This window comes from Oncorhynchus tshawytscha, linkage group LG19 (assembly GCF_018296145.1).
Source record: "Oncorhynchus tshawytscha isolate Ot180627B linkage group LG19, Otsh_v2.0, whole genome shotgun sequence".
Lineage (NCBI taxonomy): Eukaryota > Metazoa > Chordata > Actinopteri > Salmoniformes > Salmonidae > Oncorhynchus > Oncorhynchus tshawytscha.
Window position 1 is genome coordinate 13,475,128 of NC_056447.1, and position 19,431 is coordinate 13,494,558.

At 42.7% G+C, this 19,431-nt stretch overlaps 1 protein-coding gene across 3 annotated transcripts in view; it reads left to right on the plus strand.

Annotated features, from left to right (window-relative positions):
* Nucleotides 1-19,431, plus strand: part of mrpl23 (mitochondrial ribosomal protein L23) — a 125,736-nt gene that overhangs the window by 35,182 nt on the left and 71,123 nt on the right. For 2 of the 3 annotated variants that reach the window (XM_042301363.1, XM_042301365.1), the window contains exons 3-4: nt 1,744-1,826; nt 7,382-7,455. In XM_042301363.1, the coding sequence (XP_042157297.1) occupies nt 1,744-1,826; nt 7,382-7,455 (157 nt within the window). Of the gene's footprint in view, nt 1-1,743; nt 1,827-7,381; nt 7,456-17,091; nt 17,277-19,431 lie in introns of those variants that run through there. The other variant, XM_042301364.1, reaches the window with a different exon arrangement.

Here is a 19,431-nt window from a genome sequence, read left to right on the forward strand (position 1 = left end):
AAAAAGCCTAGCATGCCAATGTCCCCGACGTCTCCAACCTGCTCCACATACTCCGACCATCCCCGACGTTATCTGATGCCCTTCTCTTTTGTCTGGGTGGAAAGCTTCCGTCATCCGTGGGATAGTGTTACTGTGGGGGAATGCCGTGTGTTTGTGTATATATATAGCAGCATCTGAGGTGATGATGCATTCAGCCTTGACAGCTGCCAGGTATTTGTTCTTTCCTGGGAGTGGTGAAGAAAGGTGTGAAAGGCTCCTTCTGTTTCTGGAGTCTCCAGCGATGTTGTCGTGCGGACTGCATTACTTGAGCAGTAGGCTTGAGCTCTGATTCACTGCACCCTTTTGTCAGTTTGGTTTGTGGAGTGTTGACTCTTCCTATCGTCTACCTTTATTGCTGCACTCGTATGAGTTTGTTGTTTTATCTTGTCTATCAGAGGGGGCGCTGTTGCTTGAGTGAAATTCCTTGCCGCTCTGAGTGGGTGAGTGTGTGGCAGGAGGATAATTGGAGTGTGTGACAGCAGGGATTAAGAGAATGTTCCTCTCTTTAATCAGGATCAGTGTTCTCGCTCTAATGACCCTGAGAGGACTCTATTCCCCAACCCCCCCCCCCCTCCTCTCCACTCACACACTTTCTCTCCCTCTGCTTTCTAGGAAATCCTCTCGCTCACACAATCACACACTTTCTCTCCCTCGTCTTCTCAAGTGCCCTCTCTCCCACTCTCTAACCCACTATTTCTCTCTCTCCTTCTCTAACCCCTCTTTCTCTGCCTCGCTTCTCTTTCTCTCCTCTCCTAATTCCACTCTACTCTGCTTCACTAACCTCTGGCACACACACAGGATGGAGGGATTAGGGGAAGGAGGAATGGAAACGGAGGCGCATCTGTGTGTTGCATCTCGAAGGAGACTGTTCTGGGTCCCCATAAATAAATTATCCTAAATGTGTTTGTTCACACTTTTTTTTTTTTTTTTTTTTTTTCTGAATTGCCATTGTCCCTTGACTCGGACTGCTCTGCTATTCTAGCCCGAAGACATTTCAGTCCCTATGTCTTCCCCTCCCTGAAAGAGATCCATGTTGATTTGGAGATAAATACAATTGTATTTGTCACATGCGCCGAGTACAACAAGTGGAGACCTTACCGTGAAATGCTTACTTACAAGCCCATAACCAATACTGCAGTTCATGAAAGAGTGAAGAAAATATTTACAGAATAAAATAAAGTAAAAAATAAGAAGCTGGGGTTTTGGCGAACACTGACTGCACTGCACTGTAAGGACCATTGTGTTTCCACTTTGTTTGGACCACTACTGGTGAAATGGTGGCTTAATGTAGTGTATTCTAACTAGCCTATGCAAGGTCATAAACACCCAGGTTTTTATCATGTGAGACTATTAGCATTGTAATGTTAATGAGTGGGGCCAGTAGTTCCTTATGAGTGCGGGGTCTTGTTCAGTAGGCACAAAATGGAAGAAGACGGGACTGTTTGTTTTTCCTTAATGTACCCTAAGGAAGAATACACAGGTCTACATTAAGAGTTTGCTTTGTGTAGGCCTAAGCCATATGTCAAAAAAGAAGTCTGTCCTACATCTGTGGACCATATCGCTCTACTTGTTGTGAAACTGATGTTTGGTCTGTAGAAGTAGGCCACTTCACCTGGGCGTTATCTTCCATAGGCTAACGCTGTTGATTTATTTTCTCTCCCCCTCGGGCTCCTCTCTCTTTGCCTGTTCATGACCTGTGGACAGAATGACCAAATGTGACGTGAGGAACTACCTGGAGAAGATTTACAACGTTCCAGTGGGAGCTGTCCGCACAAGGATACAATACTGTGAGTACCATTTAAACATACCATATGTCAATTTAGGGAAAATACGTATTTAAATAATTGGTTGGTAGATTTATTTTTGTGCATTTTTTATGACCCTTTACAGTGCCTTGCGAAAGTATTCGGCCCCCTTGAACTTTGCGACCTTTGCCACACTTCAGGCTTAAAACATAAAGATATAAAACTGTATTTTTTTGTGAAGAATCAACAACAAGTGGGACACAATCATGAAGTGGAACGACATTTATTGGATATTTCAAACTTTTTTAACAAATCAAAAACTGAAAAATTGGGCGTGCAAAATTATTCAGCCCCTTTACTTTCAGTGCAGCAAACTCTCTCCAGAAGTTCAGTGAGGATCTCTGAATGATCCAATGTTGACCTAAATGACTAATGATGATAAATACAATCCACCTGTTCTTAGCAGTTAGCTGTAGAGGTATTATTTTTGTTTGTTAAGGTTGTTAGCATATTAACCTATTGCAGTGAGGGAAATTATTTTTTTGTGGTTAGCTATCTAGGTAATCTTTATATCCATTGACGAGCAGTGACAAAAGTGTTTTTGCGGTTGTTAGCATGTTTGGCTATCGAGTATCCATTGATAAGCAGGAGTTGTTTAGCAGTTAGCGGTGATTGCGGTTAGCGTGCCTGGCTGGACTTTCCACCACAGCTGCTTATCACAGAATCTGCTGCTGTAGCACTCCGGCCTACAGCTGTCCCAAGGTGCCCCTGCACTCGTCCTCCTGCTCGAAGGCGTAACACACGCACACAAGCACACACACACACGCACACACACTTTTCTCAAGGGCCTAAAAGTGGGCCAAGCAGGGTTACACAACCTTACCCCTCGCTCCATCCATCCCTCTCCCATTCTCCCCTTTTAAAGTTTAGATGATCACAAAGCCACAGAGAGGGGTTATATGATTTGACTAAATGATTCTCTTGGCATTTCATGGGGGAGGAAACATTTAGGGTTAGCATGGGCTGTTTAGAGGCTCTTTTACGGGGCTACGAATTTGCTAGCTCCTGGCAGGAAGGAGGGAGGGAGAGAGAAAAAGTGAGAGCAGCAGAAAGAGAGGCCTGGAGACCGGAGCGATTGTGGTGATGCAGGGAGGGCCAGCGAAGGAAGGCGTGCTGCTGGGCTTGGAGGGCCAAGAGGAGCCCCCTCTCTCTTTGGGGCAGAGAAAGACTGAGAGAGCGAGAACCCCAGAGAGAGAGAGCGGCAGAGGGAGACAGCGAGACGCCAAGCCTACGTAATATGGAAAAGAACCCATTAGACCTCTCTTTACGAGAGCTGCGTTAAAGGCAAGGGGGGGAAAGAAAGGGGAGAGCGAGAGAAGGAAAGAAAAAAATAACTGAGCTGGCGAGGGGGGCCCAGGCGATCCCGAGGTGCGTCAGAGAAGGTATCCCTGCCTGCGTCAGGGGTTCCATGCCATTGGCAGCCTAAAGAGGGGAACGAGAGAGAGAGAGAGGGACGCAAATGACCCCTTTCTTCTCTCTCTCCCTGGGCGGCAGGCGGGCTCGGGTATTTTGGAAGGCGTTGCCATGACTACCCCTCCGGCTTTGGGATTTGTAACGTGGTAGTCGGCTGCCAAACCACAATCCCCCTTCAAAAAAATAGTTTATGTGTGTGCATGCATGCGCCTTTGTGTGGTAGGATGGGGTGAATGTAGTGGTGCAACTTGGGGTAGGGGGGATATGACAAACAACACCATCATGGGGACTTAGCCTACCTAATCACCTGACTCTGAGTTGGGGGCGAAGGTCCCCCCCTACACTTACTCTCACCTGTCTTTCACACCCACACGGGGGGCCTCCACATAGGTAGGGGTTGTGATGGGGGTGTTTTACGACCCCGGTAAGGGCTTTCCCTGAGCTGTGGGCTGCCTGACTGGTGATCATTACACACACAGATACACACACACACAAATGACTCACTGCAGCGGAATGTTTCCCTCGTTTTTCATGTCATAAATTGTTCCCATGGTAACGGAAGTTATCAGTTGCCTGATGGCTGGAAGATCAGGCTAATGTTTAAACAGGAGTTCTAAATGTGCAAAAGCCCACAAATGGCTTGTCGGGTTGTTTAGTTGTTCTTTTGTGTTTGTGAGAACATGGGGATTTGCTTTGGTCAGCTTTTATAGATAAGAATTTTTTGAGAGCTGTTTTGTTAGATTTCAGTGCAGCCTTTGCTATCATTGATCATAACCTATTGCTGAAAAATGTAGGTGTTGTGGATTTACATCATCTGCCTTATTATGGATTGAGAGTTACCTATCTAATAGAACACAGAGGGTTCTCTTTAATAAAAGCCTCTCTAATGCAAATCCAGTTGAGTGTGGTGTCCCGCAGGGCAGCCTACTTGGGCCGTTTATTTTCATAAAGCCTGCGTGTCTATGTACGCTGACGACTCAATCGTATACACTTCAGCTACGACAAAAAGACAGGGTAAATGTACCTATTAGGCCCACTTCAATCTTTTGATCCAAAGAAATAAAAAAATTCTGCTGTTTTAATGTTTCAACCAATTCATCTGGTTGTTATCCATAAGTCAGATGTTTCATTATTAAGTTAGTGGCAGTTAAATGTGAGTTTTTCAATTTCAAAGCGGCAAAAAAAGTTGTGGCGATGCTGAGAAACATATTTTGTGTACCTTTTCAGATAAGTGATCATACTCTATGTAAAATGAAGCGATGAATGTACTGATATATGCACATGATAGCATATTTAATTGTCATTATTTACTATTTCTTGACAATTGGAATATGGGGTGTCCATGCTAGCAGTTGTGCCATCATTTCAGTCACACAGTAGTAATAACTTGGTTAACTATAACAAGATAATAGATTTCAGATTTATTTGACTGTTAAGTTAACCTTGCATTGTTTTAAATATATACGTATATATATTCGTATATATATTTTTGTTGTTAATTTGACATTTTTATCTCCGGAGGACATAAAGGGTAGGGTAGCACAAAAAGCACTCCTTCACCGAATGTAAATCTAGTTCCATATGATCATTATGAACTTAGCATAATATTGTATATAGTGTATTTTTATACCCCAAACCATTGGTGTCCAAATATGTTGTGATTCGATGTTGCTATTCTGTCTTTTTCACCCCAAATCACGGTGGTTCCAGTTAAGCCCAGTATGCTCCTGTTAAGCCCGGTTTGCATTGAAACACATGGGATAGTGTTTTGATATCCCTACTATTCAATGAACATTAGCATACATTGTTTATTTGTTCATAATTAGATTAAAACACGCACAAATGACAGTTGTGCATTTTATTCGTCTAGCCATGGTGCCTTTACCCAGATTAGCAACAATTAGAAACCTCCGTACCCACTCCAAACGTCTTGGAGTGGACAGCTAGTCGTTGATGCAGAGAGAGAAGAATAAGATCAGGGTTCAGTGATATCTGGAACAGAAGACTTACAAGTAGGTGACAAAAATGCAAACAAATGAAGGACAAGAATATGACTATTGGACGTGGTGGGGGCATTGTTTGGGTGGGGGCATTGTTGAACTAATTAACAAGAATAGCAGTACAGCAAATGTGAATCAGCTTCAGATAAGTCATTGAAAGTTGTGTTTTATGGTCTTTGTAAATGGCTTCTCATCCCACTTAGGGCCTTTTTGTTTTTAACCAAGCAATAACACACCTGATTCATCTATTCATGTCTTGATTGAAGTCTCTAGTTGAATCTGGTGTGTAATGGTTGGCAAGAACAAACGCCTAAGTTCACTCTGTGGATACGATTGGACCCCCCGTTATCAGTGATACTTTGATGATGAATAGTCATGATCAGTTTATAACTTTAGATTAATAGAATCACATTTCACATCAGAAATTTAAGTTTGCACATTTTTTTGAAGTTTAGAAATTATTTACGAGGTGGGTGTATTTAGAACACCCATGGGCTTAAATGGTGCATTCGGTACCCATGAAGCCCAGTTTGGACTTTACACATTTTATCAAATATTTGTGTATCTTTATAAAACAATGTTTTATGTAATGTCATAATACTTCACATGAGAGAGTCATCTTAAATTTTCTCTCCATGTTTCTTACAGAAATTATGGCAGTATATGTTTGAAAAGTCCAGACATTTTGGTGGGTTTAATAGGTACACTTCCTCTAACATCCTTAACTTAGAGCTCCAGTCAGTTTTAGAATGGTAAATTGCAATAGGCTGGTGATAAATATCTCAAACTAAAAACATTGTTTTTAGGACAAATCACTAACTCAACCCTAAACCTCATCTAGATCTATTACTGAATAATGTGGCAATTGAGCAAGTGTAGACTTAACTCTAGATAGCAAGCTGTCATAGTCAAAACATAAAGATTCAATGGTAAGAGGTCTGTCCGTGGTAGGGCGTTGCTCTGCGTTCATGACATGTAAATCAACCAGCCAGGTCCTACAGGCCCTAGTTTTGTCACTTCTGGACTACTGCCCAGATGTGTGGTCATGTGCGCCAAAGGACATAGGAAAATTGCAGTTGGCCCAGAACAGTGCAGCATTTAGATGTACACGGAGGACGAATGTCAGTGGTATGCATGTCAGTCTCTCCTGGGTCAAAGCTGAGGAGAGACTGACTGCATCACTGTTGGTCTTTGTGCGAAGGTGCTGATGGGTTAAGGTACTGAAATGTCTGTTCAAGCAGTTGGCTCACAGTTCGGACCCTCATCGGCACCATGCCAGACATGTAGCCAGAGGTGTCTTCAAAGTCCCCAGGTCCCAGAACAGAGGCTGGGAAACACACACTATATTAAATAGAGCCATGACTACATGGAACTCTCTGCCACCACAGGTAACTCAAGCTAGCATTTTCTTTTTTTAAAGAACACCTTACGGTATGACGGGGACTACGAAGAGAGACATTTTTATGTATTTTGTATTGTTTTTTTACATGGTATTATGTAGTGTTTTATATTTTATTTGTTGTGTTTTGTTTCCTGTTTGAGCCCCAGGAACAGTAGCCACTTAATTGGCGATCCTAATAAAAAAAACGAAATACTCTTCCATAGTTCTGCTAATAGTTTATAGGCCTACAGTTTAAACATTGACGCACTGCGTCCTCAACAGCAAGATGCAACATCCTTCCATAATAGATGAAGCTTACTCTAATCTACAGCAACAGTCCCTCTCTTTTGGTTGTGGTTGTTTTTCTCTCTCTGATAGGCATGAGGTCATTACCACCGACTGGGGAAGTAAGAGGTTCACCTGCATTCCTCAGTCAACAGGACCAGGGTCTGCTCTATTTTACAACCACACAGGCACCTTCTACATTTCTACTTTAGCCAAACCTCTAGTCGTTGGCATGTTTTGCCGTTACAAAAGACAACAATTAGCTTAAGTAGGGAACTATCTCCTCGATTCTACTTGGTTGATACTTTTTACCAACTTCAGCGCTCTCTCGCTCTTGTCTCTCTCTCGCTCTTGTCTCTCTCTCGCTCTTGTCTCTCTCTCGCTCTTGTCTCTCTCTCGCTCTTGTCTCTCTCTCGCTCTTGTCTCTCTCTCGCTCTGTCTCTCTCTTCATCTCACAGGTACGAATAAGAAGAGAAACCACCTCAACCAGAAAGTGAAGAGACCGGATTATAAAGTGGCCTACGTTCAGCTGGTGAGTTATGGCGCGCACACACTCTCTAGCTCACACACACTTTTTTATTGGGGTGGGGGGGGGGTATTAAAAGAGAACAGTCAGTAGGACAGGGTGCTTTTACCCCTCTAAGCCCTCTTTTGTCTTTTGTAGAGGCTAGTCTTTGGGAGGTAAGAGGGGTGAGGAGGGTGAGGGCTTTTTTTTCCCAAGAGTGCCCCAAGGCAGATAAGCTTTGAAGGGGAGAGCACTCAAACCCCTCACCTTATTGTGGCTCAGTACCTTAAGCCCCAGCCCTGTTTTCAGTGTGTCTATTCCCCCCCACCCCCACCCCTCCCATGCGCGCACACACACACACCTGGTGCTTCGACATAGACTCCTACACACAGACTAGCCCTGCTTCTCTCTCTCTCTCCCTGTCTGGCCGGCCGGCCCAGGGGTCAAAAAGTTGTCTCTAGTTACATGCCAGACTTATTACAGGAAGTATAGAGCCAGAGGTAAGGTTATCGTCTGGACTAACTGGCCCAGCGCTTTCTGCTCCTGTGTGCTGCTGGAGTGAAACATGATTTTATAAGCCCAATCATTGCGCAACAATTCTATATGCAATCAGTTTTTAAAACCGCTTTGATGGCCACGATTAAAAAGAGCAACTTTCTTTTCTCAGCTTGTTATTGATGACTACTTCCCATTCGTCATTCAAGTGCATAGGCAACGGTAGGCAGACTTAGCACTTCACACACCGCGTTGCAATGAGCTGGAGGCAGTAGGCATTTTAAAAACACGTCCTTAATTTTTTGAAACCTTGAAGTAAAACTTTGTTATGAGGCATTTCTTACCTTGCTTCAAAGTAGCCAAAATCCCACCATAGAAACGTGGAGGCAATTATTTTATAAAGACTTCCATATGCAATTGTTCTATTGGTTTTCACATCAGCTTTATTTCATAGTCCAGTAGCCAAAGGCCCTATCCTAGTCATTATCAACCCATGCCAGTTGTTGCATGTTTATCTCCCCTCTTTCTACATTTCAAACTGCTATTTTAATTTCTGTCACATGAAACGTCTGGTATGTACAGTGCCTAATTGCATTATGGAACGAACATTCGGACATGTAGTTTACTACCTTGTGTGCATTGCTGCGCTTATAATGTGAAGAAATAATAGTTTATCGAAACTTTATTATTATTATTTTTTTTATGTAGCCTATTCCTACGGATTGCACGGATTTGGGATCTATCGTCCTACAACTGTCTGTCTGTTTGGAATAGGCTATTTCTTTCTTGCACAGAATGAGAAGCTGACCAATGGAGGATTGTAGATTGACATTGCTTGATAGTATGGGGGATAGTAGATTGTAAATCAACAGTGGTGTAGATGCTGGTTTATCCCTCCCTCTGTCACAGGCAGCACAGAGAACCATCAATCTGGGAACCAACGAAGGGATGAATAATTTACGTTGTCTAAACAGGGCAATTTGAAAGGGGATACATAATTGAAGCACGCCCATGAATCTTTTAGAGGGGAGACTTCCTCTAGTCTGTCTGAAACAAGCAGAACTTCCTGAGAGAGAGTGTGTGTGTGTGTGTGTGTGTGTGTGTGTGTGTGTGTGTGTGTGTGTGTGTGTGTGTGTGTGTGGTGTGTGTGTGTGTGACAGCATGTGTGTCCAGTGACGCGTCTGCCTCGCAACCAGTCCCACAGCATAATCAGCCGTGTGAGTATGCATGACGGGGCAATAAAACATCCTTAATTCCCAGCGAACACACACACACATACACATATATACATACACACACATATACAGTGGGGCAAAAAAGTATTTAGTCAGCCACCAATTGTGCAAGTTCTACCACTTAAAAAGATGAGAGGCCTGTAATTTTCATCATAGTTACACTTCAACTATGACAGACAAAATGAGGGAAAAAAATCCAGAAAATCACATTGTAGGATTTTTAATGAATTTATTTGCAAATTATGGTGGAAAATAAGTATTTGGTCACCTACAAACAAGCAAGATTTCTGGCTCTCACAGACCTGTAACATCTTCTTTAAGAGGCTCCTCTGTCCTCCACTCGTTACCTGTATTAATGGCACCTGTTTGAACTTGTTATCAGTATAAAAGACACCTGTCCACAACCTCAAACAGTCACACTCCAAGCTCCACTATGGTCAAGACCAAAGAGCTGTCAAAGGACACCAGAAACAAAATTGTAGACCTGCACCAGGCTGGGAAGACTGAATCTGCAATAGGTAAGCAGCTTGGTTTGAAGAAATCAACTGTGGGAGCAATTATTAGGAAATGGAAGACATACAAGACCACTGATAATCTCCCTCGATCTGGGGCTCCACGCAAGATCTCACCCAGTGGGGTCAAAATGATCACAAGAACGGTGAGCAAAAATCCCAGAACCACACAGGGGGACCTAGTGAATGACCTGCAGAGAGCTGGGACCAAAGTAACAAAGCCTACCATCAGTAACACACTAAGCCGCCAGGGACTCATCCTGCAGTGCCAGACGTGTCCCCCTGCTTAAGCCAGTACATGTCCAGGCACGTCTGAAGTTTGCTAGAGAGCATTTGGATGATCCAGAAGAAGATTGGGAGAATGTCATATGGTCAGATGAAACCAAAATAAAACTTTTTTGGTAAAAACTCAACTCGTCGTGTTTGGAGGACAAAGAATGCTGAGTTGCATCCAAAGAACACCATACCTACTGTGAAGCATGGAGGTGGAAACATCATTCTTTGGGGCTGTTTTTCTGCAAAGGGACCAGGGCGACTGATCCGTGTAAAGGAAGGAAAGAATGAATGGGGCCATGTATCATAAGATTTTGAGTGAAAACCTCCTTCCATCAGCAAGGGCATTGAAGATGAAACGTGGCTGGGTCTTTCAGCATGACAATGATCCCAAACACACCGCCCGGGCAACGAAGGAGTGGCTTCGTAAGACGCATTTCAAGGTACTGGAGTGGCCTAGCCAGTCTCCAGATCTCAACCTCATAGAAAATCTTTGGAGGGAGTTGATAGTCTGTGTTGCCCAGCAACAGCTCCAAAACGTCACTGCTCTAGAGGAGATCTGCATGGAGGAATGGGCCAAAATACCAGCAAGTGTGTGAAAACCTTGTGATGACTTACAGAAACTTTTGACCTCTTGTCATTGCCAACGAAGGGTATATAACAAAGTATTGAGAAACTTTTGTTATTGACCAAATACTTATTTTCCACCATAATTTGCAAATAAATTCATTAAAAATCCTACAATGTCATTTTCTGTATTTTTTTTTTCTCATTTTGTCTGTCACAGTTGAAGTGTACCTATGATGAAAATTACAGGCCTCTCTCATCTTTTTAAGTGGGAGAACTTGCACAATTGGTGGCTGACTAAATACTTTTTTGCCCCACTACACACACACACACACACACACACACATACAGTTACACCAGAGTTTCACTAAGAAACATTTGGCACCGGACAGCTGATTTTCATTTGAAGATTTTCATTAATCAGACATTTTGTGACCTTAGGACTCTAAGGCTGTATCTGAAGCATACTGTAGTTCTGAGATATTGAACCTCCTAAATGTTCACATCCCAGATCTCAATAATTCTGTAGTGAATTCTTATTTCATAACCCATCAAGGTCCTCACCTTAAAGGTACCCAAAGTACCCACATTAAACTTCATGGCAATGAAATGTCAATCTAGGTTTAGCCATTCTATCTGACACTTCTGAATTATACAGAAAACTGTAGCTATTTGAATGCATGAATGATAGCACAGTTTTACCAAGATTGTCCGAACCCATCATCAAATACATTAAGAAATTATCTTCCGACAAATAGCTGTCGTCACTGAACAACAATGTGATCATTTACTTTAAGATTTCTGACAGTCTTGTTTTTTAGCTTGCGTGCCATTATTTCTGGCTAGACTAGTCTTAACCATACTTAGAGAGATGGCAAAGATGTGTTCTGATTATTCCGTCTATTTTTCAGGCTCGTGATTGGATTGCGGATAGAACCTTGTAATGCCAAGTTCAAATGGGTTTATGCAGATAGCACTGCAGATGTTTTCATTTGACACTTAACATGCACTTCTTCACAAATCTAACTGCACAAACATGAAGAGCCATCTCAAGTCCCAAGATCTCGATTTGAGAAATGTACTGGTCATCCATATGCATTGGGTGTGCAACCCGTTACGGCATCCACCCAGGCAGCCAGCACCATCATTAAACAAGAGTTATTGGCCATATGAGCCACATTTACATATCCCTAAGAATATAACAAATTACTAATACTATATTCGTTGTGTTTCGGTGTGTAGCATATGCAAAACTTTATAGCCTATTTTATTGGTTTTCACTTTCCAAAAGCAATTGTCCGTCTCGGTTCAGCTGTCGGAGAGTTGAGCACCGTAGGCATCCACTCTGATAGGCCTATGAATATTTTAACATATGTACTTTTACCCCCCCTTTTCTCCGCAATTTCGTGATATTGAGAATTGGTAGTTACAGACTTGTCCCAGCGCTGCAACTCCCCTACGGCCGAACCCTATCCCGGTCACGGCCGGCTGTGACGCAGCCTGTGATCGAACCCGAGGCTATAGTGATGCCTCAAGCACTGCGATGCAGCGCCTTAGTCCGCTGCGCCACTCGGGAGGCCTACTTTGTACGTTTTTTATAAAAATAGGCATTATATTGTTAGATTATAGGAGTAACTTAGGTAGGCCTGACACGTTCTTCTTCACCTCAAGTTGAACTGTCGGAGTCAGTTGAGGCGCCGGCGTGCACTGCATTCATATCATACGCCTGCTGTATAATAGGCTAATAGTCACACCACACCTTCACGAAAGTTTGTAAACATCGTTAGGGTAATATCGAAAATAAGTCAAGCCATTATTTATAGGGAAAATACGAGCAGGATCTCCTATTGAGGCAAACGCAACATTACAGTTGTAACTTAAATTGGCTCAACAGAATAAATAAATAAAAAAACACATAAGGACTGGTTTAAACCGTCACTCAAGTTTTGAACAGGCTATATTGCAGCAATTACCAAGAAAGGCTAGTGCTTACTTTACCTAACAAATGACAGCAATAAGACAATAATTATATTTATTTTACTACAGGCCTGCACAATTAAAAAGACAGATTGAACTCAACGAAAATTGAAACGGAATGAAATAAAACACAATTGACATTTTTAAAGAACTGGTTTAGATGAATTAATAAATAGGCCTGCAATAATAATCAAATTATATTAGTCACATGCACAGAATACAACCTCACAGTGAAATGCTTACTTACAAGCCCTTAACAGATGTAGACCTTACGGTGAAATGCTTACTTACAAGCCCTTAACAGGTGTAGACCTTGCAGTGAAATGCTTACTTACAAGCCCGTAACCAACAGTGGAGTTTCAAAAACAATGATAAACATTAATAATGACGATAAAATGAATGATTATAAATACGATGAAAATAAATCCATCTAAATGTAATAATTGCATCCTACTTGATTAGCGAGTTGCACAGTAGCCTGCATTTGGTCATGCCAAGGCTCCTCTCTTGCGCTCTCTACTCAGCAGCAGGCACATGCACGTAAGACGGTGTGCAAGGAGTGAGGGAATGGTGCTGAAACCGAAGCCCCGGCTACCATTTTATTTATCAGCTTAAGCAGCCAACATCCGGCAATTACCGGCTAACGGAATCCCTGATAAGGGCCTAAAATTAAAGTTTGTTCATCAGACACTGCAGGTAGATAAAAAAAACAGATGTTTTGATATGCATTATAATGTTTCTAAAACAGACCGCTATTAGTAAGAAGTAATGTGCTATATTGCTACATCTCATAAAAATGTTTGACCTGAGACTTTTGACAACATTTTTATGAGATGAGAAAATGTTCAGCTGACTCTTTAAGAAGGGGAGGTTACCGTGGTAACGGGCCACTCAAGTCATGTCACTTGTGATTTTGGATCTGACTAGTAGTAAACGGCATCTCTTCACTAGCAACCGAGCTTGTGAACAAAACAATGTAATAGCCAAGAAACACGAGGACAAAGTCTCACTTAGTAGACCTTCCAGTAAATTAGACCAACTTTTATGCACTTTAAAAATGATTCTATCAGCACTTAACTCTGTGCGCATTCACCTTTGTATGTACAGTCAGCAGCATGGTGAGCCCTTGAGCCGATGTGTGTCATCCACGCTTTTCTTCTGTCATATATTAGTGTGATTGTGCTCGTTTGAGGGCCTGCTTGTCTTCGTGTGAACAGCCGAAAAGCTGAGTCTACGTGTGCTTAAAGTTAAAGACATTGATATAAAAGGAATATCTAGCCTGTTTCTCTGGCAGGTCTGCAGACCAAAAAACACAAATGCACGTACACACACTACTCAAAAACCCTCCTTTCTCTGCAGTGGTGGGTAGAAAACAAGATTGTTCCTAATTGACACCACATGTGGGGGAGTGTTCAGAGGCCCGATGCTCACAGCGGTTCCCCTATCCCCCCCTCCTCTTCCTCCCTCCATCGGCTAATATTCCAGCAGAATTATGGAAGGGTTCTAGCTTTCCTTCTTGCTTCTTTCTTTCCCATTACAAGCTCACTCACTTCCCCCTTGTGTTCCCCCCCCGTCTGGCCTGTCTGTCTGTGGCTCTCTCTGTCTGTCTGTGGCTCTCTCTGTCTGTCTGTGGCTCTCTCTGTCTGTCTGTGGCTCTCTCTGTCTGTCTGTGGCTCTCTCTGTCTGTCTGTGGCTCTCTCTGTCTGTCTGTGGCTCTCTCTGTCTGTCTGTGGCTCTCTCTGTCTGTCTGTGGCTCGCTCTGTCTGTCTGTGGCTCTCTCTGTCTGTCTGTGGCTCTCTCTGTCTGTCTGTGGCTCTCTCTGTCTGTCTGTGGCTCTCTCTCTCTGTCTGTGGCTCTCTCTCTCTGTCTGTGGCTCTCTCTCTCTGTCTGTGGCTCTCTCTCTCTGTCTGTGGCTCTCTCTCTCTGTCTGTGGCTCTCTCTGTCTGTCTGTGGCTCTCTCTGTCTGTCTGTGGCTCTCTCTCTGTCTGTCTGTCTGTGGCTCTCTCTCTCTGTCTGTCTGGCTCTCTCTCTCTGTCTGTGGCTCTCTCTCTCTGTCTGTGGCTCTCTCTCTCTGTCTGTGGCTCTCTCTCTCTGTCTGTGGCTCTCTCTGTCTGGCTCTCTCTGTCTGTCTGTGGCGCTCTCTCTGTCTGTCTGTGGCTCTCTCTCTCTGTCTGTCTGTGGCTCTGTCTGTCTGTCTGTCTGTGGCTCTCTCTCTCTGTCTGTCTGTGGCTCTCTCTCTCTGTCTGTCTGTGGCTCTGTCTGTCTGTCTGCGGCTCTGTCTGTCTGTCTGCGGCTCTGTCTGTCTGTCTGTGGCTCTGTCTGTCTGTCTGTGGCTCTGTCTGTCTGTCTGTGGCTCTGTCTGTCTGTCTGTGGCTCTGTCTGTCTGTGGCTCTCTCTCTGTCTGGCTCTCTCTCTGTCTGTCTGTCTGGCTCTCTCTGTCTGTCTGTCTGTGGCTCTCTCTGTCTGTCTGTCTGTGGCTCTCGTCTCAATTTTATTAAATTAAATTTGCTTTATTAGTATTACTTAACAATGTACATGTTGCCAGATGCGTACTTTGGAAATATGAACATTGTCAAAAGGATAATCCGTAAAAATAGCCATACAATGGACAATAACAATACTATGGCATAGAGGACATGTGCAGGTTGGTCTGTCAGACACTGTCCCTCATCTTATTTCAGGCAGCAATGTAGTTCTCTGCCAACCCACAGATCTCTGCGTCCTCTCCAACAGGACGGGTAGAATTTCCTCATCAGAGAGGTATTTGAAACCTTGAATATTTTTTTTTTTTTTTTTTTTTTTTTTAAATGTGGGGAAATGATAATTGTTTTATATTTTTTTTTACATGTGGTCAAGGAATGTCTCTCTCTCTCTCCGTCTCTCGCTATCTCTCTCTCTGTCAAATTCAAATTCAGTTAGCTTTGTTGGAATGAAATACAATTAGTAGATATTCCGAAATCAGTGTAGTGGTACAGCATTTCAGTAAATACAGTACAAAGCAATGAGCATAATGAAATACAGTTTCAGTAATAATAACTATTAATAATAATAATAATAAACAGTACATACAGTATACAGGTACAACAATTAAATAAAAATACATTTATGAATAATTTTTTTTTTTTTTTAAATAAACAAAATTGACATGGATGACGGTTCCACTATGTATCACTTGTAAGTTACATAGCATGTAAATACTTCAGGGAGTTAATGCTCATTGGATGCCCCTCAGGCTATGGCAATCCTATACAGTCGTGGCCAAACATTTCGGCACACTTGCACTTTTTTCAAATAATGCGCCATTTATTCCAGAAAACTGTTGAAATTAAAACATATTTTGGTATCAACATATGCATGTTTTTTGGTTTGCAGTTTGCAAACATTCTGAATAATTTACTATGTGTTATCTTATTCCACAAAGAAATCCTAAAATGGCAAGGACAATATTATTGGCATCTTCTAGAAGTAGTTAGATATAATTAGATTTCATGCAGGTGATTCTCATTTACTTTGGAATTGAATTCACCTGTCTGTCGTAAATTGCAGGTGCCTGCAATATAAACATCACACATTCAACCTGTTTGAACAGAGAAAAGGACTCAATCTCCTGTTTTGTGTCACTGTGTGAGCATGGATGAACACGGAGAAAAGAAAGAAAGCCAGAGAATTATCTGAGGCGGTCACACAAGATTGTAGCTCAAGTATGGACAATATCAAGGCTACAAGTCCATCTCCAGAGACCTTGGTGTTCCTGTTTCCACCGTACGTAATGTTATCAAGACGTTTAAGGCCCATGCCACTGTAGCCAACCTCACTGGATGTGGCCTAAAGAGAGACCTTGGTGTTCCTGTTTCCACCATACGTAATGTTATCAAGATGTTTAAGGCCCATGCCACTGTATCCAATCTCACTGGATGTGGCCGCAAGAGAGAACTTGATGGAAGATTGCAGTGAAGGATTGTTCCAATGGTGGAGAAAGCACCTCAATCAACTGCCACAGATTCAAGCTGACACAAGGTACGGTAGTTTCAACTCGCACCATCCGTCTCCAACTTAATGAAAGGGAGATATATGGTAGGAGACCCAGGAGGACCCCACTGCTGACAGAGAGATATAAGAATGCCTGACTGCAATTAGCCTTCCTGACTGCAATTGGACTTCCTGACAGGCCGCCCCCAGGTGGTGAGGGTAGGAAACAACATTTCCACCCCGCTGAGCCTCAACACTGGGACCCCACAAGGGTGCGTTCTCAGCCCACTCCTGTACTCCCTGTTCACCCACGACTGCGTGGCCATGCACGCCTCCAACTCAATCATCAAGTTTGCAGATCACACTACAGTGGTAGGCTTGATTACCAACAACGACAAGACGGCCTACAGGGAGGAGGTGAGGGCACTCGGAGTGTGGTGTCAGGAAAATAACCTCACACGCAACATCAACAAAACAAAGGAGATGATCGTGGACTTCAGGAAACAGCAGAGGGAGCAGCCCCTATCTACATCGAAGGGACAGAAGTGGAGAAGGTGTAAAGTTGTAAGTTCCTCGGCGTACACATCACGGACAAACTGAAATGGTCCACCCACACAGACAGCATGGTGAAGAAGGTGCAGCAGCGCCTCTTCAACCTCAGGAGGCTGAAGAAATGTTGCTTTCACCAAATACACTCACATGCTTTTACAGATGCACAATCGAGAGCATCCTGTTGGGCTGTATCACCGCCTGGTACGGCAACTGCCGCACCCACAACCGTAAAACTCTCCAGAGGGTAGTGAGGTCTGCACAATGCATCACCGGGGGCAAACTACCTGCCCTCCAGGAAGACCTACACCACCCGATGTCACAGGAAGGTCAAAAAGATCATCAAGGACAACAACCACCCGAGCCACTGCCTGTTCACCCCGCTATCATCCAGAAGGCGAGGTCAGTACAGGTGCATCAAAGAAGGGACCGAGAGACTGAAAAACAGCTTCTATCTCAAGGCCATCAGACTGTTTACCTGTTGAGTTTAGGGGGCAGTATTTTGATGTTTGGATGAAAAACGTACCCAATTGAAACTGCCTTTTTCTCAGGCCCAGAATCTAGAATATGCATTTAATTGTCAGATTAGGATAGAAAACACTCTAAAGTTTCCAAAACGGTCAAAATATTGTCTGAGTATAACAGAACTGATAATGCAGGCGAAAACATGAGGAAAATCCAACCCGGAAGTGCTGTTTTTCCTGAAAGCTCTCTATTCCATTGCCTGACTTCCCTCCATTTAAAGGGATATCAACCAGATTCCTTTTCCTATGACTTCCCCATGGTGTGAACAGTCTTTAGACATAGTTTCAGGCTTTTATTTTGAAAAATGAGCGAGAAATATCACATTGCGTCATTGTATGGCTGGGTGCCAGCAGCGTTTTTGCATGCGCAACATCTTGGAGCAGACATTTCTCTCTCTCTCCTATTGAAGAAGCTACAGTCGCGGTTGAAATATTATCGATTATATATTGTAAAAACAACCTGAGGATTGATTATAAAAAAAACTTTTCACATGTTTCTACGAACTTTACGGATACTATTTGGAATTTTCGTCTGCGATGTCGTGACCGCTCGAGCCTGTGGATTTCTGAACATAACGCGCCAACCAAATGGAGGTATTTTGGATATAAAATAATCTTTATGGAACAAAAGGAACATTTATTGTGTAACTGGGAGTCTTGTGAGTGCAAACATCCGAAGATCATCAAAGGTTAGCGATTCATAAATGCTTGGTATTCTTTCGCCGAAAAGCTGTATTGAAATCTGACACGCCAGGTGGATTAACAACAAGCTAAACTGTGTTTTGCTATATTGCACGTGTGATTTCGTGAAATTTGAATATTTTTTAGGTAATTTAATTTGAATTTGGTGCTCTGCAATCAAAAGTGTTAAACAGCCATCACTGACATTGAGTGGCTGCTGCCAACATACTGACTCAACTCTCTAGCCACTTTATAAATACAAAATTGGATGTAATAAATGTGTCACTAGTCACTTTAAACAATGCCACTTTATATAATGTTTACATACCCTACATTACTGTACTCTATACCATCTACTGCATCTTGCCTATGCCGTTCGACCATCGCTCATCCATATATTTATATGTACATATTCTTATTAATTCCTTTACACTATTAGGTAGTTTGTATTAGGTAGTTGTTGTGAAATTGTTAGATTACTTGTTAGATATTACTGCATGGTCGGAACTAGAAGCACAAGCATTTCGCTACACTCGCATTAACATCTGCTAACCATGTGTATGTGACCAATTAAAATGTGATTTGATTTGATGTTTAGGGGTTGCTTTGCTGCCTCTGGCGCTGGGTGCCTTGAACGTGTGCATGGCATCATGAAATCAGGAGAATGCCAAGGCATTATGGAGCGCAATGTCAGACCCAGTGTCAGAAAGCTGGGTCTCTGTCAAAGGTCATGGGTCTGGACAATGACAAGGACAATGACCCTAAACACACTTCAAAAAGCACCCAGGAATGGTTCAAGACAAAACTCTGGACGGAATCCCATTGAAAACTTGTGGAGAGATCTGAAAACAGCAGTTGGGCGAAGGCACCCTTCAAATCTGGGAGAACTGTATCAGTTTGCACAAGAGGAGTGGGCCAGACTTCCAGTACAGAGGTGCAGGAAGCTCATCAATGGCTTTAGGAAGCACTTGATTGCAGTTATTTTGACCAAAGGCTGTGCTACAAAATATTAAGTTTAAGATGTCAATCATTTTGTCAATGCCATTTCTGTTTATTTTCTGATTTAAATTAATATATTAAGTTGTGAATCAAAAACAAATGTTCTGTAATATTAACAGTGAAAGAATGAATTGTGGAGACCAAATCCTTTGGTCAATTTCAATGTATTTTCAGGCAAAATGATGATTTACCAATATTTTTGTCCAGGACTGTACAGATCTG